The sequence below is a fragment of the Lytechinus variegatus genome, chromosome 11, assembly GCF_018143015.1.
Source record: "Lytechinus variegatus isolate NC3 chromosome 11, Lvar_3.0, whole genome shotgun sequence".
NCBI lineage: Eukaryota > Metazoa > Echinodermata > Echinoidea > Temnopleuroida > Toxopneustidae > Lytechinus > Lytechinus variegatus.
The window spans coordinates 2,225,799-2,251,976 of NC_054750.1; the positions used below are offsets into that span (position 1 = coordinate 2,225,799).

The following is a 26,178-nucleotide window of genomic DNA, read 5'->3' on the forward strand; positions in this document are numbered from 1 at the left end:
TTTCCAAGACATTTGCAAGACACATGCATACGTGCATTCTAGTAATTTTTCTTTGAAAGTTGCATACATTCATCAACATGCAATAAAGATCATTCATTCCCAACATTCACGGCATCCTCACATCACCCCCGTTATAATATGAATACCTACAAACTTAATTAATGCTTCATAGTTAAAAATGCAGCTATATTTGTAGTAGTTACATTACAAAGAGGTATATCCTTAAAGTCACTCATCATCATCAAATACTATTTTTGTGCTAACGAGTTGCCCTATCATTTCAAATGATAATAATAACGTCTTTTTTAAAAAAATACATACATCCTTGTCACCCTACATCACTAAATTCTTAAATACACAATAAACCTGGAATACTTGAAGTACTTAAAACATCAGATACATTAGAATATTTTTAGTCCAATTTTCTTTACAATTTGGACCCCTCCTCAGTAACAGGCATAATCATACTTTCATTCTCTGAATAGCCACACAACGTGCTCAGCACAGTTGCGGATGAATGTATTCCTTTGCACACAGTATTTTTCTGTTTTGTTTCCCAACTTACCGGTACAAAAGAAAGGAAAAACTCTGAAAGCCGGAAATTTAAAGGCCGCCGCTGTTCTTTCATCAAGCTGCCTGATCCGACGGAATGACGAGCAACACACTTTTCAAATATCCTAATTCAATCTTCCTCTTTGGTCTCCTAAACACTAACATAAATCTGAAATAAGCTTATAACAAGATGATCTTACCTTAAAAATACTACCTTACATCTTCCTAACCACAGCGGTTTGATTTCCTTGAAGATGCAACCATAAGATACATAGCCATACTTATGATAGAAAGGGACATGCGTCCGTCATGCTCCTACCACATTCATACCTACAGACTTACGAGAAAAAGGACTTACGTCCATCATGCTTGTTTTTCCGAGAGATGCGATCCAACATGCACTAAACATCAGGCAACAACGTGTATTCATACGACAGGCAAAACTAGAAATAAGTACATCTTACGATAATAACCAGGAAATCCAGATGTGACTTCCACACTAACACCACGTGCGTTCACACGCTGCACAGGAGCCAGACTTAAAATACTACAATCAAAGCGCAAGACAATCACCACTAACCTATTACTGGTTTATGCTTCCTTGTATTCAAGACTACAGTGGGAGTTTCACATGATTTGAATAATGATGCGTTCAATTGTAACCCCATCAGTTTTACACAACAGACCGACGTTCTATCCAAGCAATTTCAGGGAACTCGTGAAGCTAAATTATCAAGTGCTCGATAGCCAATGCATAACCAATAGGCAGTGTATCGTATAAAGTAACCAACCTCTCCTGAAGCACGTCTTTCTTAATAAACATAGTAAAATATCTGTGGAGAAGTGATTCAATCTCACTTAGCAACTATTTTCTTCCATCCATTCTTATAAAGGAACTACAGTATGAACATTATGCATATACATGACTCTACACATCATACTAGAACTTATTTGATTATTGCTGCTTTGTATGAAGCAAATAAGATGAATGAAAAGGAGCAAAACTAATACCGGAAAAAACTGAAAGAAAAGTAATAAAGGTGCAAGATTACAATTTCTGCACCATTTCAAAATAGAGACGATTTGTCTATCATATGCACAAAAATAATGTTTTAAGATCTAAGAATAAGAGCGAAATGTAGTGTGTCATGCTGAATAATTACTTGAACTAAGTAAAAACAAACAGTGCAGCTTAGCTAAGCAAACAACCTTCAACCAGTGTACTAGCCAGTGTACTAGCCATGTAAAATTAAAGGCTACAGGTAGAGAAAAATGCATACTACCTATCTAAATCATATGTATATACAGTGGTGCTAGAAAAATATTGAACCCCATCAGAAAATGAACATACTTTAAAGTGTTCGGGTTCTGCCAAGTTCTAGATATTTTATTGTGAATCGATTAAATATTGAATTCAATAAAGTTTGTTTCTCTGAACTCTTGGGATATTGCAGTGTTGTTGTATTTTACATTCAACATTCAGCATGAAAGAGTGCATTTTCTGGTGGAGTTCAATTACTTTGTAGCACCGCTGTACTCTGTAAAACATCTTCACCAAAATTAAATCAAATCAATTTCATAAGACATGGAAAGTGTATGTGTTGTGGAAAACCATATCACATAGATGCTTGTCACAACACTATTCACAAATACTAGCTCAAGCACTTATCTGGTAGTATATCTCGGTGATATGCAACACCAAACTCTTAGTAGTCCGAGCACATAAAATATGTTGTTTTCACTGCAATTATATATGTCTGCAAAATAGTTTACCAAAGAGAATATCTGAACACCTCATGTCTTTATTAAAATATCTAGTTTCCTTTTCTATTCTGTCTCTAAAAAAGAAGAAACTTACATAAAACAATGGTTAATATATTGATGGTACATATTAAAGAATGTATACAACTAATTTTTTTCCAATCAATCAAATATTTACTTAAACTCAATGTTGAATAAATTGAGATTTACTGTGATGATATTCAATTCAAATCCAGATGCTACAGTATTTCTACAAGTTGAATCTTGAAAACTAATAGTTAAAGAAATTGAGGAATTTGTCCAATTTTACTACGTGCTACTTGACTTGCAAATATCATTATGACACAAAAATATGAATGGAGATTATCCCTGAAGTATTAGTTTCTCAATATGATAGATATATATATAAACCTTACTGAAATATGATCTACAATTCTCTACAACACACAGAGTTAGAATGCCTGCCTAACATAAGTGCTTAATACTGCCAACACAGTATATATATTTCTACCGCAACATATACACGTATAGCCTGTGATGGAAATGATGAAGATATACAGATTACGTTTTCAATGATTACTGACCAAAGGCGATTGATTCTCAAATAATCAATTCTTATTCGTCACACTGCAAGAAATTTGTGATTGATAAATATACGCTATTCTGGTACATCTTTTGAAGTAATCACTGCATTACATGCCGATATTATACGCAATATAATCATTAACATTCGCCGAAGACAACAGCAGAGCTGAATATTCAACAGCTTCGCATAAACAGACATTGTTGAATCTTAGAGAGATATAATGATGGTGATCTAACAGAGAGCCGCTATGCCATCATTTAGCATTTACCGCTTGATGATGCGATTCTCTCTGATAAAATCATACCCTATCTATTGATCTTCCTCCCTCCCGTTGCTCCGAAGCTCCTAAGAGTCTATCGAGAGCTGTCCTCCCATTACAACCGGGTGCAAGCTTTGCACCCCTTCCCTACCAAGGCCCACATCATTCCTACCCCGATGTGGGTTTTGCACCCCTCTGGGTTGCGCCCCTCTGGTCCCCTACAGGTGGTAGTGGTTCGCCCCCTCCTGTGCCTTCCCTGGTGCTGGTGGCCCTCCCTCGTTGCGTGGCCCCTCCCGCTACCCTTCAAGGAGGGTGTTGACATCCCCTCTCTTGTGGTGGTGGTGGATTCCCATAATATATCTCTGGAAAACAACACAAATTAAAATACTCATTACAGATTCAACTTATTAAGTTCATAATCAGTTAAGTGAATCCACACATCGATGTAATAACAAACTCAAATCTTTTCAGGCATTTTACCCTTTATTTATTGTTTCAAAAATAATTTTTGTCCCTTTGATTATTATTCTAACTTTCATAAAATTTCAAGGCTTGTTAAGCTGCCTTTCATCCTTGGGACGATGCTACCATACTTTGGCAAAAGGAAGCAAGTTACAAAAGTATAATTTGTTGTAAATGAGCAATGTGTGTTCGTCATTTACATAGGCATCAATGCAATTTAACAGCATATTTTCTTCAATATCTTTCCATAGAACGATAATTTCTTTCCAAAATTTTGCCTGAACGTGCAAAGGGTGTTTCAGAAACAACAATAACTCAAATTTGACTGATGTGTCACTTGCTTCCTTTTGCCTAAGTAGGGCAGTGTACAAATATTCAACTTCATTGGCTTAACCCTAAATCTCCAGGGGTATTTTGATTCTTGTCATTCCGGGGGGACAGGCACAACGAAAATTTGCATGATGTTAGAGAATAATGTAATCTACACAGTTGCATTGGTAAATTTCACTGAATTCTTATATTTTTATTTATATGAATTAATTATGCTAATTTATTCATAAAATCATACTTATTGCTGAGTCACTAAATAAAGCTCCTAGAATGCTATTTTTTGGTGAAAATATTCTTTATAGCATTCCTAACAATTGTGAATGAGAAAACTTCTGGTTCCATGACCGATTTCTTATGTATTTTATTGTTTTTTTTTTTAATTTCTTATGTATTTCTTTGTTTTTCTACATTTTGTTTTTTACTTTCTGTTTTTTGTTTTTTCAATGGAAATCGTTCCAGACTTAATATTGATCTATGGGAAATGTTTACAGGTGGGATACCTATAAGAAACATACCTTGGTAGATGTTAGAGGTGGTACTGCATAGCTAATATCTGCCTTAGCGGAGGTGGGAACTGAGCGGAGAATGGCTGCCATTGCTCCTCACCAACTTCGTTCTTGAAACCATGTAAAATCTACAGAACAGAATAAAAGACAAGAGCATCGCTAAGGCAAGCACATAATACGCCCGTCTGTAGCACGGGAAATGGAGTTATTGGTCAAGCAAGAAAAGTGGAAGGTGGCTAGGTTGAGCCAAACTGAAGTTATCGCGTTGACAAGGAAAAGTGAGCGGACAGACATCGAGCGTGATACCATAAAACGTCCTGTCCTAGGACGTGCGTATAAAAACCACCATGTTTCAAAATTGATGAAGGTCCTTGTGATGGCGATGGTGGCAGCGGTGGAGGGGATGACGATGCTAGTGGTGGCAGTCGTTGTAGCAAGGTGGTGGTGGTGGTGGAGGTGGTCATGAAAGTGTTGATGATGTTGGTGGTGGTAGTAGTAAGGTGCTGGTGGGTGGTTGTGGTAATAATGGCAGTAACGGTGTTAGTGGTTGTGATAGTGGTGATGGAAGTACCCAGGGTTCCCACGGAAAATTGAAAATAGAATTCCATGACTTTTCCATTACTAAATTGCGGCTTTCCATGACTTCCCGTGACATCCCGGGAGCTCTATAGAATTTGGGAAGTCACAAAACTGGGGAAAATGGAATTCATGAACAGCAATTATAATAGAAGAGTATGATCACAGAGTATGAGAGTTGCAAGACAAACTGGAAAGCTGCCATAGCCAAGAGGTAAATGCAATTCCATGACTTTTCACAAGTTTTCCAAATTCCCTGACTTTTCTGACTTTCCACGACCACAATTTTTTCCAGGATTTTCCATGACTGTGGGAACCCAGAGTACCACTGATGGTGATGGTTGTGATGGAGATGGTGATAGTGGTAGTGATGGTAGTGGTGGTGGTGGTATTTTGTCTGTGGCAGTGAAGAAGATGAAGGTGATGATGATTGTGATGATAATGATGGAAGTGGTGGCAGTGGTGGTCCACATTGCTAACAGAATAATTCTACCATATTCACATAAAGAATTTGTCTCATGGAAATCAGAGCATTTTGTCAGATCTGACCATGGTATGACAATGACGACAATGGTGATAACAATGGTGATAACAATAATGACAATGATGATGATGACCACGATGAGGATTTCATTTCAAGACCTAATGGGTATTACATAAAGCTGTTCGCAAGATACAAATGACTTTGAGCATGACTGGTGATCCTTTCTTGTGCTATGTGGTATCCCTACGTAATGACCTTATGACCTAAGTTATGACCTAAGAACATGTTCCAGTCGTGCGTAAAGTCATTCATAACTTTACCAACAGCTTTATGAAACACCCAGCAAGGCACTTTTTCATGAAAGTTGTCACCGAGTTACCATACCAACAGTCAGAAACAGAAGTTTTCAGCCATGCACAACCAAGGATTTCACTATAATTGTCAGTGCTGACAATTTAGTCTGTGCTGAAAACTGTCATAAAACGGTCCCTGAATATACAGAACTATGAACATTTTTGTTTTCCTGATAGATATAACTGGAGTTTACTGATTTTTTCGTAAACCCTCAATCATTTTTAATTTTTATTTCACTAGATTTTTTCATAACTTACCTTTGCAAACATCTCCTTCAAGTTTGGCTTGGGGTTTTGCCATGATGCCACTGCGTCACAGAAAAAGATGAAATCCTGAAAGTCAAAAGAAAAATGAATCAAAATCAAATGTATTTCTTCCCTTACCAAATGTACTATAAATTAGTCGCCTTTCCGCAGAAAGGCTGTTAATGCGCAGGTGCACGAAAAGTACATTTTCAAGAAAACACAAATCTCGTTTTGACCTTACTTTTGTGCTTTAAGCAGCTAGTGTATTATTTTCTGTCCTAATCCATACTTTCTGAAAAAGCAAGATGTTTTCTTCATTGATATTTCGTTTGTTTTATTTAAAACACTAACGCTTTCTAATCTTAAGAAGGAAAACCTAATGCCCTTTTTCTGGGAAGAAAAATGCGCAATCCGCTGATCCAGTGACCGCAGAAACCGCTAGTGCGAATTGGTCTGTGCGCGCACACATATTGAATGATAAGCGTCTTGACCCAGACTAAGGATGCGTCAATGTGCTAAAGCAGGTGGGAATATTTTTGCTTATTATTTCATGACGTCACATTTAGGTTCGAAAATGGTTTCAGCAATAAATCAAAATTCGATATTTTGGGCACCAGAATACGTTAACAGCCTTTCTACAGGAAGATGACAAATTGTTTTCAGATCCAATTATTCAGCTTATATTGATATTAATAGGAGATTGAATCTATATTAGTCAACTCTTTATATAGATGGTAACTACCAAGTGAAGTTTTTTCATTTCTCAACTCATAAATTACAGAATGACACACAAAAGAGAAAAACAATTTTCAGATAAACTTATTTGTATTTAATGAAAATGCATGAAAGTCATGAAAATTAATCTTGTGATTTTCTCATGATTTTTTATCAGGGTAATTAAAAATCAAAATCAACATTAGCAATGTAAAATAATCAGCCTAAACAGTTTTTCACAAAAATATATCTCCTTGGGAGATATTTTGGAAATCGTATCAGTTCATGAGATTTAGAATCACAACTTTCCGATAAACACATACTGAGAGAATGAAAATGCAACAAAATCATCAATATTACATTTTGTATTTTAATTGGAACTATGAAAGTGTATCCCCCTTGAGAAAGTCCTATCAGATGTTACATGGCTAGAAATTAACATCTTTAACAAATTTTCATTCAATGATGAAAATATCAAAAAGACTGCCAACATGGAAAATATAATTTACCTGTACTACACCGGATGGGTTGATGGTAATCATGGCACAGATACCTCGGAATGCTGAGTCTTTCTCTTCATTATCACGGATGTTACGCAACGATGTACACCTGCAAGGGAAGCAAGTGATGCTCGTCAATTTTAAAACATGATAGTTGATCCTAATATAGTTTGAATGTTGCATATTCATACACGTATTAGAGCCATGATATAAAGAGACTTGAATTCAATTTATTGCAATAGAAGCCAGACGAGTCCGGCCCTAGTTTGTTTTTTGTTGATATTTTTTACTAATCATCATCTTTATCACTATCATAACTACTATCATTATTATAATTATTATCGTTTTCATTATAAATATCACCATCACTATCATCATTATTAATATCATCATTGTTGCTGTTATCATAACTAGTAATATTGATTCATTTATTCATTGATTTCATACTTCCAAGTTTTATTTCTTAATGTACATTTTGATTACCATGAAAACAACAATCACAAAATATACTGGTCAGGCATTCAAAAGAATTTTTGAAATAGTTACACCAAAATAAAAAAAAAATCCCTGGCAAAATGTAGTATGTGGCAATGCTAAAGTAACATGCATGCATAATGCACATTAACATAATATAAATGTGGACTGATACAGAAGCTCTATGACATTTGTGAGACAAACTACAGGGGTATTATTGACTCAACTTCAATATCTAAGCTGAGAAGTGATAAGTGTATATTGTTATTGTTGCCGTTTTCTGTATAAACTTTGCAACAACATAACTTTACACATATGATATTTTGATTTTGCACATACACTGCAAACACCACATTATATTTGCTGTGTAAAAGATATGTGTAAAAATCAGTTAATACGACATAAATGTTTATTCACTTGACAGGTTCAAATACAGAGGTTGAACCTACCTTTTATGGGGAAAAATGAATGAATTTAGCTTGTGACTTGAGATACCAAAGAATTACCAAAACTAGTAATTGTTATCATATGTTATAGTGGGAAAATAACATTGTTTTCTTGCAATTAATACACAGAAAAGTTTACATATTTATATGTATCTACTACAAATATCACAAGCCATTGAAAAAAAAAACCACTTGATAACAATTCCATATTACAAAAGGGTACCCCTATTCTCAACATAACAAGAATGGCAGCTAAAAGATAAATGTTATACCTCAAAGCAATTACTAGATTGTTTTTTTTTTGGGGGGGTGGTTCCGTTTTCAGTTTGTTTGTTTTTTATTTACTTCTTAAATGCTAATTCTGAAGTATCATAACAATGTATTGTGAAAAATACATTTTGCCAGGCACAAAATAATCTAAATCAGAAGACAGGACAATTATATTGTTAGCAAACAATTTTCTGGAGAAGTGTCAGAAATAAATACTCTGAATAATAAATATACATATAGAAATCTATGATTCTGATCACACTGATAATGAAAACACAAAGGCCTGGGTCACCCCATAGCCCAACTAGAGGGTTTTAAAATTGTTTCATTATATCCAATTTTGCAATTTTAAATAAGACTGAAAGTGAGACTGAATATTACCTTTAATTCTGACAGTCAATGTATTCCATACCCTAGCCTGAAATCAAAGACCCCTATTAAAGTCAAAATTTATATTCAACAAATAATAGGGTGACGGATTCACAACCCCTTCCCCTATATACTTTTGAATGACATAATAAAATGGCTTTCATTTTAGTACTTCAAAATGATTTTTTAACCGGAAAAATACATCTAAGTATGTGGCATCCCTCTTTGAAAGATTCAAGAGGATAAAGAATCTACGTTTGGAACTGAATTTGGTTTGAATGCCAGGTTTGAAAGACTCCGGACATCTCTCTAATTCAAAATAAAATTTGTATCTTAAAGGATACCATAGATTTAATATGAACTCCAAACGGAAAGGATTTAAAGAAAGGAGAGACTGTGAGTACACACCACTGTCGGATAAACTGCGAAAGCATGGGGGCCACTGCAGCAGGACATACCAAGCCAAGCCGCCCTATCGTGATAGCTACATTGTGATTGGACGAAGACATCACAGGCAACGTACAGATGACCAATCAGCACGGGGAGAGAGAGAGAGTATAACGAGAATGAAGGGGAGGAGAGAGGGGGAGGGGAATAGAGAAAGAAATGGGGAAGGGTGAATTGGATTGAAAGAGGACAAAAGGGAAATAATAAAAATCAACATTACTAACAGCATGGAGAAAAAAAATGACATTAACGTAAATATCACATAGTCAAAACAAAATCATTCTATGGGGCATACGCATCTCAATTTGTGATTTCTCTGTATTTTTATTTTTGGATCCCTCCCATGCTTTTCACAGTAAAACCAAATGTTAAATATTAATGCATAACCAAAATGCATTCAGAATGAGAAACAAATATAATGCATGCCTGTGCTCAATGCTAAATAAAATCATCCTGGCGTAAGATTTCACAAGTTTAAGATTCTACTCCATTTATTGGTTGGTTCTCTAAAAAATTCAATTGAGATTTATTTACTACATCAGACCAGGTAGTTTATGCCAATCAACGCATTTAGCAGTGATTATACAGAAAAATTTAGAAAATTAAATTACATCCTTTATAATGTACAGAAATCAAAGAACTGGTAAAATTTGTCGCTTACAAAAAATAACAGCACGTCTGTAACTTTTTGGAATGTATGCAACATATTCAAATCAGTTTTGTTATAAAAATCACATTATTTTAAAAGCAATCAATTCCATAGAGAAACAGTTGAAATGCTAAAAACATGAAATTTACGATCAAAAAATAAAATATATCTGTTCTTATGAACAAGTATCTGATTTCTCAATGATAACTCTCTCACATTATACATTATGATACAAAAATAAAAACATTTCAAAATAGCTGGAACATTGAATAAGATCATGCAGTGAAGAACAAGAATTGTTGATGCATGGAACAATGTATAATACCAGTACATCAACATCACATCATCGTAAACGGGTCACATTTCTCACAAATTGGCACATTTCCATCAAATAACTACTAAACTAAATGCTAGAAAGCACCAACTCAATAAGGGTTTGATCATATGAATATATATGCACAAATTTCCATCACCTTGGAAACCGAAGACAAATATAACTAGCTCATTTGGTGCATAATATGAACGGAAATATATCAACACTGAATGAATACACATGAAACTACTCTTGTTGTTACTTGACTGGAACAAAAATTCTCCTAAAAGAGCAATGCATCATTTTCTGTATGATATTATCATGAATGCATACTTCTTTTCAAAGTGCCTGAATACGAATTCACTGGTAAGAAAATATATATCTTCATATTCAATACCTCATAAAATATATCTTCATTTTTTTTTAAAATTCAACTCGAGAATCTCAAATCCAATCGCGTCAGCCGAAAAGACGATATCAAAATGGAGGGTGTTTCACAAAGATTTAAGCATGACTTGTAGTCGCACTTAAATGCCAAGTAGTGTGCAGTATAAAAGGCATGACCACATTGTTCCAATTATGACAAGATGACATGCACTATAACTATTGCAAATTGATCTATAAGATGTGCGTTGCATATCATGTACGTGTCTGCATTTAATTGCAACTCGAAGTCATACTTTAATCTTTGTAACCTCCCCCGAGCACATACAAAACGTTTGAGAGGTGACTTACCAGTGTTTTCTAGCAGGGTCTTGGGAGTGTTTGGTCTGTTGATGATCTCAGTTAACTGTGACAGAACCCCAGGAATGAATTCTTCCATGGCAGGACCTGATCAACATCAATAGGGGGCGAAAAGAGATCAACTTCATGGGTTATGGCCCACATTCTTAAGTCAGGTTTAAAGTGATTGGTTAACATTGGTTTGACTTTTAAAAATCTGAGCTAGGTGACACTTGTCACCTGTGTTGGTGCTATGTTACAAAAATGAAGCCAAGAAATATTGTGTTAGAAAACAATTATTTAGTGCTTCAAAAATTAGAATATAAAGTGACCGGAAACACCATCTTATTTTCATCCCATACACTTATGTGTACTATTTAGGCCTCTATAAGACGCCTATTTACAAAATCGGGGTTTGCCTTGTAGTTTTAGCTTTTCATTCTCAATAATGGGTATTGCAAGGTTCATTAGTTCTAATACATGCACTTGTACACATGTTTCATCTTGGTTTGAGAATTTCTTAAATCGGCTGCTCACAAAGTTAAACAATACCTTTAACTTAGACCATAGTCAAGGCTGAAATTATGGGAAGCCAAAAATGTCTCAATTTTGTTTACATTGTATGTTTCTTCTGTTTACAGAGTTCTATCATTATGCCTTGATGGCGAATAAAATTGATTCAGTTATTATTCCCCGACAGCTGCGAATCATCTAAGGAACTGGTGAACTAATCAATTTTAACTTAACAGTTAAAGATTAGTTTCACGTTGGCTATCCATAGTTGAGTCGCAACCTTCACTAGAGTTTAAATCACACCCAACTTCAGAATGCATCCCTATATCATCGATAGAGTAGTTTCCAATGATGCAACATTGGGGGACACAGCAATGAGGAATCCTACAATGATTTGCCATGGTTTTTAAACCTATTGTTTCTGTGGTTTATTTTTAATTGGTCCAATACCAATGCGTCCAATCACCAACTCGTCTACAATCATTCCGTCTACCATCAGTTCAGTCTAAATGCCATTTTATCAAATCACCGTTTCGTCTAATAACCAGTTGGTCCAATAGCCATTTAGTCCATATACCATCAGGGGCCTGTTTCATAAAGGACTAGCAACTGTTGTAACTTTGCCATAATGCCAACTACCATGGCAACAGGGCTCAGCAGCCAATAAGAATCAAGGGTTCCATGGTAGTAGCCATAATGGCAAAGTTACAACAGTTGCAAGTCCTTTATGAGACGGGCCATTGGTCTTATTTGACGAAGCGTTAATTGGGCAAAATGAATGAAAAAAAAATGGGTATTAGACCAACTGGTGATTACACGAGAAGTGGCCCTGACAACAAAACTCAAAAGGCTGTAAGACGAGATGTTGATCGACGGAATGGCATGAGATAAAATGAAGTTAGACCATGTGATGAGAGGACGAGTTGGCAATAGACCAATCGGCACTTCACCGTTTTGATATGGTTCTCCACAGAGTACCAAGGTGTGATGTCATAAGTAACAGGCCATTAATGCATTGACGTCAATGAGGTTAAGCAGGTTTTCATGATGTCATATATAAGGTCCACTGAAATGATTCTTGCCAAATTTGGGCTAAGCAGAGCAGCCAACCCGAACAAGTATTCTAAGTATTTTAAAAGCTGAAAATCAGCAAAGTCTGGTGAGGAAATCAGGATTTTAAAAGAAATACCACAGGACAACACGTAAAACTGAAACTTTAAAAATCGCCTCATAGTTGGATTGTGTAGTGTGCCCTGGGCTTGACAGGAACAAAATTACTTACCCATTTGAATAGAGATTTCTCCTATAGCCCACGTAGCATTGTTACAAACAGAGATGAACTCAGGATTGAGATTCTGACTCAAGATTGGTAGAAAGTCATCTATACAGATAAAATAATAATAAAAGTTAATCATAATTATAACATTTGTAAGGTGCTTGATACAGATGTTTCTAAGCGCTCAATTTTCTCACTTCTCAAATTTCTCAATGACCGGGGTTGTGAAAATAAATATGTAATCTTAATAAATAAAACAAAAAAACACTCAAATTGAAGAGAAATCAACAAGACAAAATGGAACAAAGATGTGCACCTCCATATAGACCAATCCACAACTGATAGAGAGTAGAAATTTTTTTTTTTTATGAGTCTTTAGCATGGTCTTAAAAAGGTCTCAAGGAAGTACATTGTCACGGTAAAGGAGAAATATATTGATTCAAACATATGGCCTTATTATATATCAATGGAAAGGTAATGATGTGGGGATTATCATTAGGTCATTTGAAAACAAAATTTGTTTCAAAATCCAACATCTAGATATAACTTCTGAGTTTTCTTCCATTGACAGTGTGGAGAAATCGCACAGGCACTGGCATTCGCAGTAAGTTTTGCATGCAAGTGGAACTTGATGTGGGAGAGCCAATCACGTCTCTTGTACCGTCATACACGTCATCAAATTCGAGTCAGTTCAAAGACTGATGCGAGGCATATTTCAGAGAAGCATTTTAGCGCTTTTTAATTGGCGATTTTCCACATTATGTATCATTTTTTATATTTTCAAATGACCTAATGATAATCCCCACATCATTACCTTTCCATTGATATATAATAAGGCCATATGTTCATAATCAATATATTTCTCCTTTACAATGAATGACGAAGTAGAAGAGGAATGGTACAAAATACAATAATTTGTCGCATGAATTAAAAAGGGGTGTATAAGTACCACAAATTTTTAAAAAGCTGAAAATTCAGAATCTCCTAGATTTTTGTACAGAATAAGTACACAAAATTGAAAATAAGATAAATTTTTTTTATAGCCAAGATAAGATCAAAAGCAGATCACACACATCCTTAAATTCTTATTTTTGTTATTAGCGAAACAACTGACATGTAACATACAAATCTCGATATTGGACAAGATTAATTAAAGTTCTTTATTACAACAAAATTCTTTAGCAATCAGAGAAAGGATATGGCATGTTTACTTTCATATCTTGTGCCGTTTTCACAGAGAAAAAGAATGCTCTACGCAATAAATTTTAGTGATTGACATTGAGACTAGAAATAAGTTGAAATGATATGAATACGCTTATGACTTACTGATGCATGGCTTGACTAATTGAAAGCAAGCTTTAGTTAGATCACCCAGCAAAGCAAATGAACTTTGCCTAACCTCAGGCATCTTGTCCTGTTGAAGAGAAATTCATATACAGTTTCAGATAAATTCAAGTTGTGGGAACGATTCGATTCCAAAATGACTTTTTACAGAATTTAATATAATGATCACCCAAGTGTCTGTTTGTATGAATGAAAAATATGTGCCAAAGGATTCTGGAAAAAATTGCTGAGAGATAGGCAAAATAAGCGTGGATTTGGTCACTTCCGTCAGGTCTTTATTCCAGCAAAAATAATACACTGTCCCACGTGTGCCTATCTGAATTGGCGATCTACAGTGTGATCGTGTTTTAGCTAGATATTATGATTTCACAAAGTTCAGTTTATGTAACTGTACCAGATCTAGATCTACGATGATATATTAATACTTAACCTTGGTTTTAAAGACTTTCTCACGAAATCAGTGTTTTAATGCAACTACCTTCATTTAGCGTTAATGACGAAGAAAAGTGGTTGCAGAAAATGCTCATTTCACAGGAGTCTATTAAACCTAGGTCAACTGTCATTACAACATGGTAGACCCAGGGCCAGTTGCAGAAAGAGTTGCAATCAATCGCAACTCAACTCTAAAAATCATGAGTAACTTGATTTTCTAACAATCAACATCGCGCATTTCGGACTTGCTATCGATTTTTTTGTCTCGCATTTGAACCCAACTCTCTCTGCAACCGACCCCTGGGTCCTGTCTTACAAATATTTATGATTGATCAGGGCCCGTTGTACAAAGAGTTACGATTGATCCGATAAATCGTAACTCTATGGAAATCCATCAGTGTCATAATTTTTTTCTACGAAAAATTTGCACAATGTCCTTTTTTTGCAAAGGATAAAGCGCAGTGAATTTTCAAGAAAACAATGAATGCATGAATATACATCACAGCTAGAAAATATTTTGAACAAACATGCATAATAGATGTTGACGTTGCTGGCCGTCCATAGTTGCGATTGATCGGATAAATAGTAACTCTTTGTACAACAGGGCCTTGATCAACCACAACTATAGAAAGCCAGTAACCTCAACATCTAAAACGCATGTTTTTTAAATATTTTCTAGATATGAATGATATTCATACCTCTATCATTTTCTTGAAAATTCAGTGAGCTTATCATTGTACACTAAGGACGTGGAAATTTCCTCTAAAAACAATTTTGACATTGATGGATTCCCACATAGTGGAGGCTGATCCAAACGATCATAACTCTTTTTGAGACAGGGCCCTGGATATGGAACAGTTACACAAAAAATGTGTAAACTGAACTTCATGAACTCGTGAAAACTTATCTGGTATTATTTAAAGAGAATTTGTGCATCACATGCACGGAAACCGCCCTTAGAAGCGTGCACAAGTGCATTGTGTAAGGGCATTTCTGTACCAATGCGGTGTGTGACAATTTTTTGCTGAGGGCGCTCTTGCGCCGACACAATGCCGGACCTACCTGCATACATTGAAAGAGAAGCCCCATGATGTTGCTGCTTGCTACATGCTGAGATATGTGACCTTCTAGACCTTCCGCTAGACCACTCAACAGATCCAGGGCCACGATCATGAAGTCCTTGTCGGGAGGCTCAATCTCTGGGTTCATGTTGGATGCCTGTATAACAGAGAAGTGAAGATTTGCAATATCCTTTTTGTGGTTGGTACACATTCTGTGTTGTTTTCCTTAAAAAATCTGCAGACGAATTCAAACCTTACATAGCCCGTCATCACGTTGTTATTGTTATATTAGCCTGTCTGCAGTAATCGATTGTGAATCCAATGAGTTGGTACGAGTTGGTACGAGTATAAGGTAGGTTCCCCCTGTCCATGGGGACCAAAGTGCATGTTGGTTTACTTCAACTACTACTACTACAGTAGCCAATAATTGCAAAGAGTAATCGCTCTATGTGAAACAAAACCATATTACTTGCAACAGACATTTCACACATACAGTGCGTCCCACGAAAAAAGAAACCTGCTTTCCCATTTATTTTTTTTCAATATAACCAAGAAATTATGTTATTTCCTTTATATAATCATAAAATTCAGCTTTTCCTCTCCATTTCGATATAAAATATCATATGAATAGTTCATGCATAAAAGGCAAGAAGATTTGGAAAAATTGATGCAAAACCAAATTGCGCAGGAAAAGGGATGGTTCATTACCATACCTTTTGTATTCTATGTTAAGTTTCTTTCGCTAGTCTCGAGAGCGAATGCAGATTCACATGTGACTTTCTGCACAAATTCGTTTCTGACATGCCTCAGTATTTATTGGTTTCATTTAACAATGCATTAACAATTCACAAAGTATTTGGTCTCAAACTAAATGAGGGTTTTCATTCTAACTATCAATGTTGATTTCATGATCTACACGTAAAGCAATTATAGTGATATCTAACTCTGTAGGATGCACTGAATAAACATAGCCTACCATGATCTGTGCCAGTGTCTTCTCCGTCAGGGAGACGCACCTCTGGAACACTGGCTGGCTGTAAGGAAGGAAACCAGACTGAAGTGCTGTGGCTACCGATGACAGACACTCTAGCAGTGGAAACAGATCCTTGTCTTCATCCTTCAACTGGTTCCACTTGGCAATTAGAGGAGGCATCAGGATGTCTATATGCTCCTAGGCAAGAGATACAATGAATGAAATATTAGTTTGATAAATTATGACATTTGGAACAAATCCTTGTCTTCATTCAAGGAGCTCCACTTGGCAATTAGAGGCAACATCTGGGAAGCATTTCATTAACTTATTCGTCCGGCCTGTCAACTGCTTCTGAATTTGATTGGCTGAGAACCATTTTTACCATGGTAACTGTCCGATACAAAAGGACTTGTCAGATAAAACATCGACAAGTCCTTTCATGAAATGCTCCCGGGATATCTATATGCTCCTAGGTAAAGAGATACAACTATACCGTACATGCAAGATTAGTTTGGTAACTAACTCTAGCAGTGGGAACGGATCCTTGTATTCATTCTTCAAGGAGTTCCAATTGGCAATCAGAAGTGGCATCAGCATGCCAATGCCAATGACCAATCAAGATCATTGTTGCATGCACACTTTGTCCAAATCCCCGACCAGGAACCAATCAGAATGGTTCTTTCATAATGACAATTCATCATAAACTATACACCAATACAAACCTCCTTGTTGAGATGATGGCCTACAGAGTCTGCCAGTGTACCGATGGCATCGTAGAGGATCAGGAGATTCTTGTGCTGGTATTTATTGAAAGCATACACCAACGTCTCCAGGATGTTTGGTAGGTACGGCACGAGTTCTGTGCATGCTTCTTCCTCCAGGGTTGCAAACGCACTGCATGCTGCCTCCTGGACTCGCTTGTTGCTGTCTAAGATTCGCCTCAGAAGCTGTCAAAGTAAAAAAAGGGAATATAATCATCATATCATATTTACCCAGTGTAGTTACTTCAATTTCATAAACTGTTCTTCCTGAGGCCCTACTTAAAATGATTTTATTTATATTATACCTGCTTTAGCATAGTGACCCCGTGTGCTCACGCATTCAAGAAATTTAACCATTTACTAAACCTGGGTGGGGAGAGGCAAATGCTACAAAGTATTACAATTGAATTATTACAACTTTTTAATTTCTTAGGTGCCTCAATTGTAACTTGTAACACGCAGCTGATCCTGTCATTCTTGATATGAATATATCAAATAGGTTGGACTTCCCCCAAGAAAGGCTTGCATAGACAAAACGAGACATTTCCTACCAAACATATCCAACTTTAATAAAAGTACAAAAAGCATAGAGGTTTAGTTGGCTTTCACCTTCCCACCAGAGTGACAGGTACAGATCCCTACAATGCAGTTCTTTTCCATTTGCAAAATGTTCATCCACATTGTTCAACACATGACCAAGGTGTATGAAATAGAAACCTGGCAAGGATATTCATTCCTCAACATCCTTTTATGCCAGAATGGGGGAAGGATTCAACTTCTTCGCCGTACATCAACCTTTTTATCTTTCTCATTCTTTTATCATTCTCCTACCCTTATCTTTCTTCTTCTTTTTCTTTCTTCTCCCCAATTAGAAGTCTACACACTTAACAAAATTAGAAATCATCTTTCTGTATATAACTTCAGTATAATCTACCATGTTGGTTACCATATGGTAGAGGGGTCTAATTTCATAATCATTCATATCATACACTATGCTGGTAGAGGATCACTCATCTATTCCTTTTTGTGGCTTCTCTAGACATGATTGATGGTAAGGACAAAACTAAGTTGTGCAAATTGATAGGTAACATAAGATACACTACTTCCAACAAAAGAATCTTGTAAATATGTGGATTTATTTTGATAATGGCGATAGACCTCCATTACGCCACCATCTTGGAGGCTAAAGCTGGTGATATGCAGCCGACACATCTCTGACAACTCCATTTACACTTATTCCTATATCCTCTGAGTGGGGGCACTATGAGATTGTGATGTCGCTTGTATAGGGTCTATTTACACCCTATATCTTACCTCTTGCATGAGCTTCTGGAAGTAGAGATGATGAGGTTGGTTAATGACCCAATGGGAGTATCTGCTGAGCGTCCAGCAGGTGATGGAACGTACCAGGGCTTTCTTCTCCGACAGGCAGTTGATGAGGAACGGGACCAACTCTGGTAGATGCATGCTCATCGCATTCACGCAACCTGAATCAATACCAAATGTGACACCTGTGGTGACAGTGACACGTTTGACTTGATAGGCAATACAGGGTAATGTTTTAAAGGGCATACGCACCAGCAGCCCCAACAGTCCATAACTACTCATATCTGGCCATCGTTATTACCCATGATACACCATTCTGAGCAGAGTAGTCTTGTAACACAGACCCACTTGAACGATAACATACACATTCACTTCTCAATACATTCATAAAGCAATAAGTATGTTACCAAGTTGCAAAAAAGGGTACTTTCCCACTCAAAAACATTTCAGTTTCCATACACAAATGAAATTATAGGCTAATTTATTCTATGTATTACTAATATCTCAAATGGTATATAAAATCAAAACCATTTATGATACAAAGTCAATGAGACCACACACAGGGTTGGTCCCCCTTTAACTTCATTTGTTCTTTTGATGTTTATCATTCAATATTTCTCTCCTGTGCTACAGGAAACAATGAAAAAAGTATCCCTAATGCAGACTACCTATAATTAAGCTCCTTTCGTACATGGAAAGAAAATATCATTATTTTTCATGCTCTGGCATTGTTACCATAACAAGTGAATACCACATGTAGTCTTGCCTGAATTCTGCAGTACAATATAGCAACAAAACACTTTGTAACATTTAAATATAAAACATTTCCTCTTTTACATTTACCCTTTAATGTAATAATCCACGGCCAAGAAAATCAATCATTTCGCTTAATATACATCATAATAATTGCATAATTCTAATCACTGTATAAAGTTAAAATGTGTTTTATATTCATGAGAACTTCGTAATATATGTGATCTGCTTTCTGGTAAAATTCTGTATCAATAGTCTTTCCATAACTACTGAAGGTTCTGCAATAGCCTTGGGCCATCGCACACCTTACACTGGTCTACGACCTGATTTTAGACAGAATCACAATTTTTTTTTTCATAAAGATATTAGAGAGGTTCAGTTTAACTGTAAGGGTATTAATATTGATCTTTGAATAATTTCAAGCCTTTATTTTGGAGTAAAGACCAAATTTGTTTCAAATCATAGCCAATCACACTACTGCTGTGACATTGTTACAATTAGATATCAAATTCACTTTCATTCTTGTAAGGGGGTAGCAGATTTAAAGATACATATGTTCATACAATGAATTTAATAGAATATTGCACATTAAATGTCTCAATATTTGTATCACGTTACTTTCTATTCCAAAATGCGGTCGCTGACCAATCGAATGTGTGCAGTGGCTTTAACATCTCTGTAACCTATTCCTAGAACGGTTCAATAGCACTCTCTTTACTTCAGCCCCATACACCCCATTCCATGTCAGTCCAATGACTCACCTTCTGCAATGGCTCCTAACACAAGAATACCAGACTCCTTCACCTCCCAGTCAGAACTGAAGAGAGTTTCTTTCAAGATCGGTAGGAGCACAGGCATCAGCTCATCTCTGAAGACATTGGCAAGCATGTCAAGAGCAGCTGCTGAACATTTCCCTAGAGAGTGATTAACAATGATAATAACAATATTAATAGTAGTAATAATAATAATCATAATAATCATAATAATAATAATCATCATCATAACAACCATAATGATGATGATGATGATGATGATGATGATAACACCGACAATAATAATAATAATAATAATCTATATAACAATACCGTAAAGGCAACACCCCTAACAATAAAACTTTTCTCACAATTAGGCCCGTTTCGGGTACACGTGTACACGTGTACACGCACGGTCAAGTCAGTGCACGTGTACTAAATTCCATCACCGTGTACACGGTAGCATCTGCATAAAGCTTGCGTGGGACTGTAAAGTCAGTGAACAAGCTCACAGCCTCACATTAATTCTTAGTTCTAAGACACTGCACATGTTTTAATCACTAATATGTCAATATATTTCAATTAACCTTCCAAAATCGCCGATTTAATCCACATTTATTCTGGAGACTCAAGTTTTTGTACCACACGAAATGGGTATGCTCCGGTCAGTGCAGGGCCCTAGTTAGCGCCGACGTTCGTTGGATGCGCATTTTGCATACTGTACCGTACATACATGCACAGATCGCTGCAGAATTGAGTGTAACTGAAGTTATCGATTGATTTTCATTATTTTATTGCCAATTTGAGGAGCGTGTGTTTGTAGGCTTGTAGCACATGTGTATGAGCGTATAACACCTAACGAGACTCTCGAAAGCGTTCTTCAATCACTTTTAGAGCCAATTTGAGAATCACCAATTGCGACAGCGATCATTGCTCCAGTTACGTGTTATACGCTCATAAACATATGCTACAAGCCTACAAACACACGCTCCTCAAATTGGCAATAAAATAATGAAAATCAATCGATAACTTCAGTTACACTTAATTCTGCAGCGCAGCGATCTGTGCATGCATGTACAGTATGCAAAATGCGCATCCAACGAACGTCGGCGCTAACTAGGGCCCTGCACTGATTTACTTTTGCATTCTTTATTAATTTAATGCGCTGCTAAGCTGAGTAAACTTTTTAATTGCACCAATTTTTGTGGATTGATACTTCTAACTTCTCAGGTAAGCTTTAAAACCGTGACTTAGGCTACATGTAGGAAACACTGAAAACATACTGTAACTCACTCTCACTCAGTGTTTACAACGTGTACACGACCGAAAAACACGCCGTGTACACGTGCATCAAAAATGGACTTTCAAACCGGGCCTACTCACAATGCATACTGGTTTCAGATAAATGCCAACAAAGTGGTAGCAAATTGCTAGAAATGGTAATTGCTATTTGATCACCATTTAAATCTTTATACTTACTAAGATTCCAGTCCGATAATGCATCATCGTCATCCATGCCATAATCAGATGCTGAATCTCCCTGTAGAAAACAAGAGGAGGAAACAATTACTTAACAATAATCACAAAGACATCCATCTTAATTAACAATGCATCAAAAGAACAGAACATTGTGACCCATATTCTGAAGTCAGGTTATGGGGAGCTAAAAAATCATAATTCTATTTCTAATGTATAATATCAATATTTTTCTTTTATAGTGAAGTACTTCAGAATACTTAATTTATCATGTCCAGACAATTGTGAAAAATTGGGCGTCATATGGGTTAATAAATTGGATGTGAACTGTTAATAGGGATTTGTGCCCCAAATGGCTCTCCACAGTTAAACCACATCTTTAAACAAGGGTTTAATGTAAACCTGAGTTCAGAATATGGGCCTCTGACTTTAAGAATATACTTGAGATTGCATTCCGGGGAATGGGTATTTAGCAGCAGCTGGCTTTGCTTATCTCAAAATATTTCCAATCTTGTTTTTTACAGAAACATGCACGCAAACTGCTACCTTATTGTGATGTCACCCCTGAGCATTAATCTTGAGAGATTGGTAAACCACAGTGCACTCAATCACAGTGTTCCTCGTTCAAAGTGATTTAAAACTCCAACACTACAGTTTTTTGCTGATGTGGTTTACGGTACACCATGTGGAGTGTTATAGAAACGGTGGATAGAAGAAGAAAAGGAATGGATAGGCGAGAAAGTGGAGATTTGAGAGTAGAGTATTCTTTCTTGAAAGTAGTCCTGAAAAAGACTGTAAACCAGAAGAGATTGATGAGTTGAGAACATCTTGAGTAGTAGAGCTGATGAGATGCTGGCTTGAGTTGGCGAGTAGAGATGAGTAAAAGCAGTAGAGATACTCGACGTTTCAGGCAGGTTGACTGTCCCGTCTCTACTCTCAAATCTCCACTTTCTCGCCTATCCATTTCTTTTCTTCTATCCACTGTTTGTATAACACTCCACATGGTGTACCGTAAACCACATCAGCGATTGTACATGCCACCATGCAAACCTTCAAACAACATCTGACTAGTTTTTGTTGGATATCACTACTAGTTCTACTGGTCAATCCATATTCTTCTCTGTAAAAATAGCATTCATCATCAAACTGATCATTTTCTCATTCACAGCCCGTGCTATTTTATATCTCTTTCGTAAAACTGTGGACAAAAATTTTCGGACAAATTGTTAGATCTGACATCTTTTCTTGATTTTTAATGGCTGAGAGGCGCTGTTCCTATGGTAACTGTCGGATAAAACGTCTGACTTATCCTTGCATGAAACACTCCCCAGGTCTACTACCAAGTCTCTCATGTTAACGAACATTCACTCATGTAAATGTATTACAAAACCAATGAATTGTGCCGAGATTGCAAAAGAAGCTCTTGGAAGGATTTTCAACCTCATTTCCATTTGAATTTGAATTTCATTTTCTATTTCTATTCCAATTCCAATTTCAATTTCAACTTAAATTTCAATTTCAAATCTATACAGTACTTAAAACAAAAAAAATTAAAATTCACCCCAAAAATGAAAAATTGTACATTGGATTGAATATGAGAGGGACTGCAAGAAAGGAGCAAGCCTTGTGATTATCTCCCCCTACAATATAATATATAGATTGCATGACGAAAAAAGAAAATCACTAAGCTACAACATAAGGAGAGAAGGGGGAGCCTTTAATTCCTATATCAAATTTAAACAAACGATTACGATGATCATCTGTTAAAAATAGATTTCCTAGACTTTGATACATTTGAATGAAATTGATTGTTTGATTATATAAATTTACAGAAACACAATTCCAGATTCGAGTTCCTTGTAATTAAGTTGAGTCTTTAAAAGATGAGACTCTAGGTTAAGGTAGATGAAAGTCTTTTACATTTCTCGTATTACATCCAATGGATGCATTTCATCAGTGAACTTAGAGAAGTTAAAGATCTTCTTTGGTTGTTTGACAGAATCACAACTTTACCTCTTCCTCTTCGAATGAATGCTGCTGAGCGTGCGTCTTGGACTTGTGGAATCTTGGTTTTATATCCTGTTCATTGTCTGGGATCATTTCATCCTCTTCAACATCTCCTTTCAACAAGATGATGTCAATCTCAGAGTACTTCATACCCTTGATCAAAATTGGAATTAACCTGAGAGGAAAAAAGGAGGATCATGTATGAAGCAATAAATACAATACAGTATATCCTACAGTACATGTAGTATCTTCCTTTTTTTTCTATTTTTCACCCAGAAAAGACCCATCCAATGGAATAAAAAATGCCCTGTAAAATTTACTACTACCAGATTTGGGAAAAAAACACTTGAAGGGAAAAGCAAGAAAATATTTGCAATCATTAAGGAAAAACCGCTTATTACAAGATACATAATTTACCTTGGTAAATGTAGAGCTTGGATGTCTTTACAGATTCTATGTTCTGCCAATGTTTACCAGAACTAATTACCTTTAAAACAGTCCAGCACGTGTGTGAACCTTCCCAAAGTTACTCTGTTTTAATAATTGTTACTAATGCCCTCAATGATGTACATTATCTGAATATTATTAAACCTTTTGAGATTAAAAGAAAACGCATTCACTTCAAGAGACTTGATTTACCCTGTTAAATGAAGAGCAAATGTTTCCTTACAAATGCTCTGTTCTGCCAAAGGCTAATGTGCATTATTTCTTTATGATACAACTCCTAAGAATGTTCTGTAATCTGATTGGTCCAAATCGGATCACGATATTCAGCGAATTGCACTATTGCATCCAAAATTCTCTATCCTGCACTCTGACATAACACCAAAAGTACTATCCTGTACTCTGACATCAGAGTGAAGGATAGTGAGAGGTCTAGAATTATCTAGATAACATTTGGGGCAACTCAGTAACATGGGGGAGGGGGGAGGTTGTATAAAACAATCAATACACGCATTCTTGTGCATAGAGGACCTAAATAATGAACTCCGCGCTCAACTTGCCAAATGGATATACCACACTCAGTCCTCCTACGGACCTCGGTGATGTATATCCATTGGCTCTTCTCGCACATCATTCATTATTTGGCCCTGCATGCACGTGCATTATTTGTAATACTAATGAACCGTTAGGATTTCAGTATGGCCTAAGTCATTACATGAGATATAACTCACCTTGGTAAATGTGGAGCTAGGATGTCTTTACAGATGCTCTGTTCTGCCAATGTCAACCAAAACTCACATGCTTCTAAGGCAACAGCCTCATCGCCATCCTGGGTCCGTAACAGTATGTACTAATTGACGAAAAATACAAGGTAAATTAATAATAATTATATTCTTTTGTACAGCACTTGATTAAATGGAATGACGTCTGCAAGCACTTAATACAGACATTCCATTCTGGTTATTAAATTAATAATAATTAATTACATGTATAATAACCATCCAAGCATGTCACCCTTTAAACATCTGTATAAAAAGCCCTACAAATGTTGCAACTATTATTGGATGTTTTTGTCTTTTTTATTATATTTATCACATTCTCATAATCATCACCATCATCAATATCATCATTATCATCATCACTCATCATCATCACTATCATCATCACCATCATCATTTATATCCAAGATATTCTAACCCATGGTATCAAAGGGATTCTTTTCTGCATAAGTCAAGCAGAAGTCATTACCACCATCATCATCATCATCATCATCACCATCATCATCATTTATATCCAAGATGTTCTTAACCCATGTATCAAAGGGATTCTTTTCTGCCTAAGTCAAACAGAAGTCACAGGCCTACACACAGAAAGGTGGTTTTGAATCTGTTGTTCCAAACCATCAATTATGGAGACATCAATTATCATGCATTGATCAAACATAATTCAGAGTGTACACTGAGATAATGGTCCAATCACAAAATGCTCGCTTTTGTTCACAGCGCACTGAATTGACTCCTTTGTTACTACGGTTACAGCATAAATGGATTCATTAATGATTATTAAAATTCAGTAACAAGCATCAAGTTACCACCTGTGCTTGAAAGCATGCTTTCATTGTTTGATGCTTTCTCATTGTACATGTTGAATTAAATGTAATTGATGCATCAAATATGCATGAAGCATGGTTTCCAACCACAGAATCAAAAGACATCCTATGTGAATTCAGACCACAGATTTCTACAGCAGCAGCAGCGCGTGGAGCGTTGTGGCCCAGTGGATTAGTCTCCGAACTCTGAAACAGAGGGTCGTGGGTTTGAATCCCAACCATGGCGTAATTTCCTTCAGCAAGAAATTGATCCACAATGTGCTGCACTCAACCCAGGTGAGGTAAATGGGTACCTGGCAGGAATTTATTCCTTGAAACGCAGCGCGCGTAACAGCTGCACTGCTAAAGCCAGGGTAATTATGCTGCATATACTGTAGAGCGCTTAGAGACTTCTCACAAAGTAAGTATTAAGCGCTTTATAAGCAAGTATA

General features: G+C 36.3%; 1 protein-coding gene across 2 annotated transcripts in view; it reads right to left on the reverse strand.

Moving 5' to 3' along the window:
* Positions 1–941: 941 nt before the first annotated feature.
* The window catches only part of LOC121423470 (transportin-1-like), a 58,462-nt gene continuing 33,225 nt past the window's right edge, over positions 942–26,178 (reverse strand). The window contains exons 7-22 of one of the 2 annotated variants that reach the window (XM_041618818.1): positions 24,870–24,988; positions 23,701–23,869; positions 21,691–21,751; positions 20,221–20,373; positions 18,695–18,891; positions 17,342–17,566; positions 16,623–16,817; positions 15,648–15,803; positions 14,136–14,223; positions 12,816–12,914; positions 11,033–11,128; positions 9,297–9,372; positions 7,339–7,438; positions 6,128–6,202; positions 4,466–4,584; positions 942–3,520 (exon numbers count right to left, since the gene is read on the reverse strand). In XM_041618818.1, the coding sequence (XP_041474752.1) occupies positions 4,477–4,584; positions 6,128–6,202; positions 7,339–7,438; positions 9,297–9,372; positions 11,033–11,128; positions 12,816–12,914; positions 14,136–14,223; positions 15,648–15,803; positions 16,623–16,817; positions 17,342–17,566; positions 18,695–18,891; positions 20,221–20,373; positions 21,691–21,751; positions 23,701–23,869; positions 24,870–24,988 (1,917 nt within the window). In that variant the 3' untranslated portion in view covers positions 942–3,520; positions 4,466–4,476. The remainder of the gene's footprint in view (positions 3,521–4,465; positions 4,585–6,127; positions 6,203–7,338; positions 7,439–9,296; positions 9,373–11,032; positions 11,129–12,815; positions 12,915–14,135; positions 14,224–15,647; positions 15,804–16,622; positions 16,818–17,341; positions 17,567–18,694; positions 18,892–20,220; positions 20,374–21,690; positions 21,752–23,700; positions 23,870–24,869; positions 24,989–26,178) is intronic. The other variant, XM_041618819.1, reaches the window with a different exon arrangement.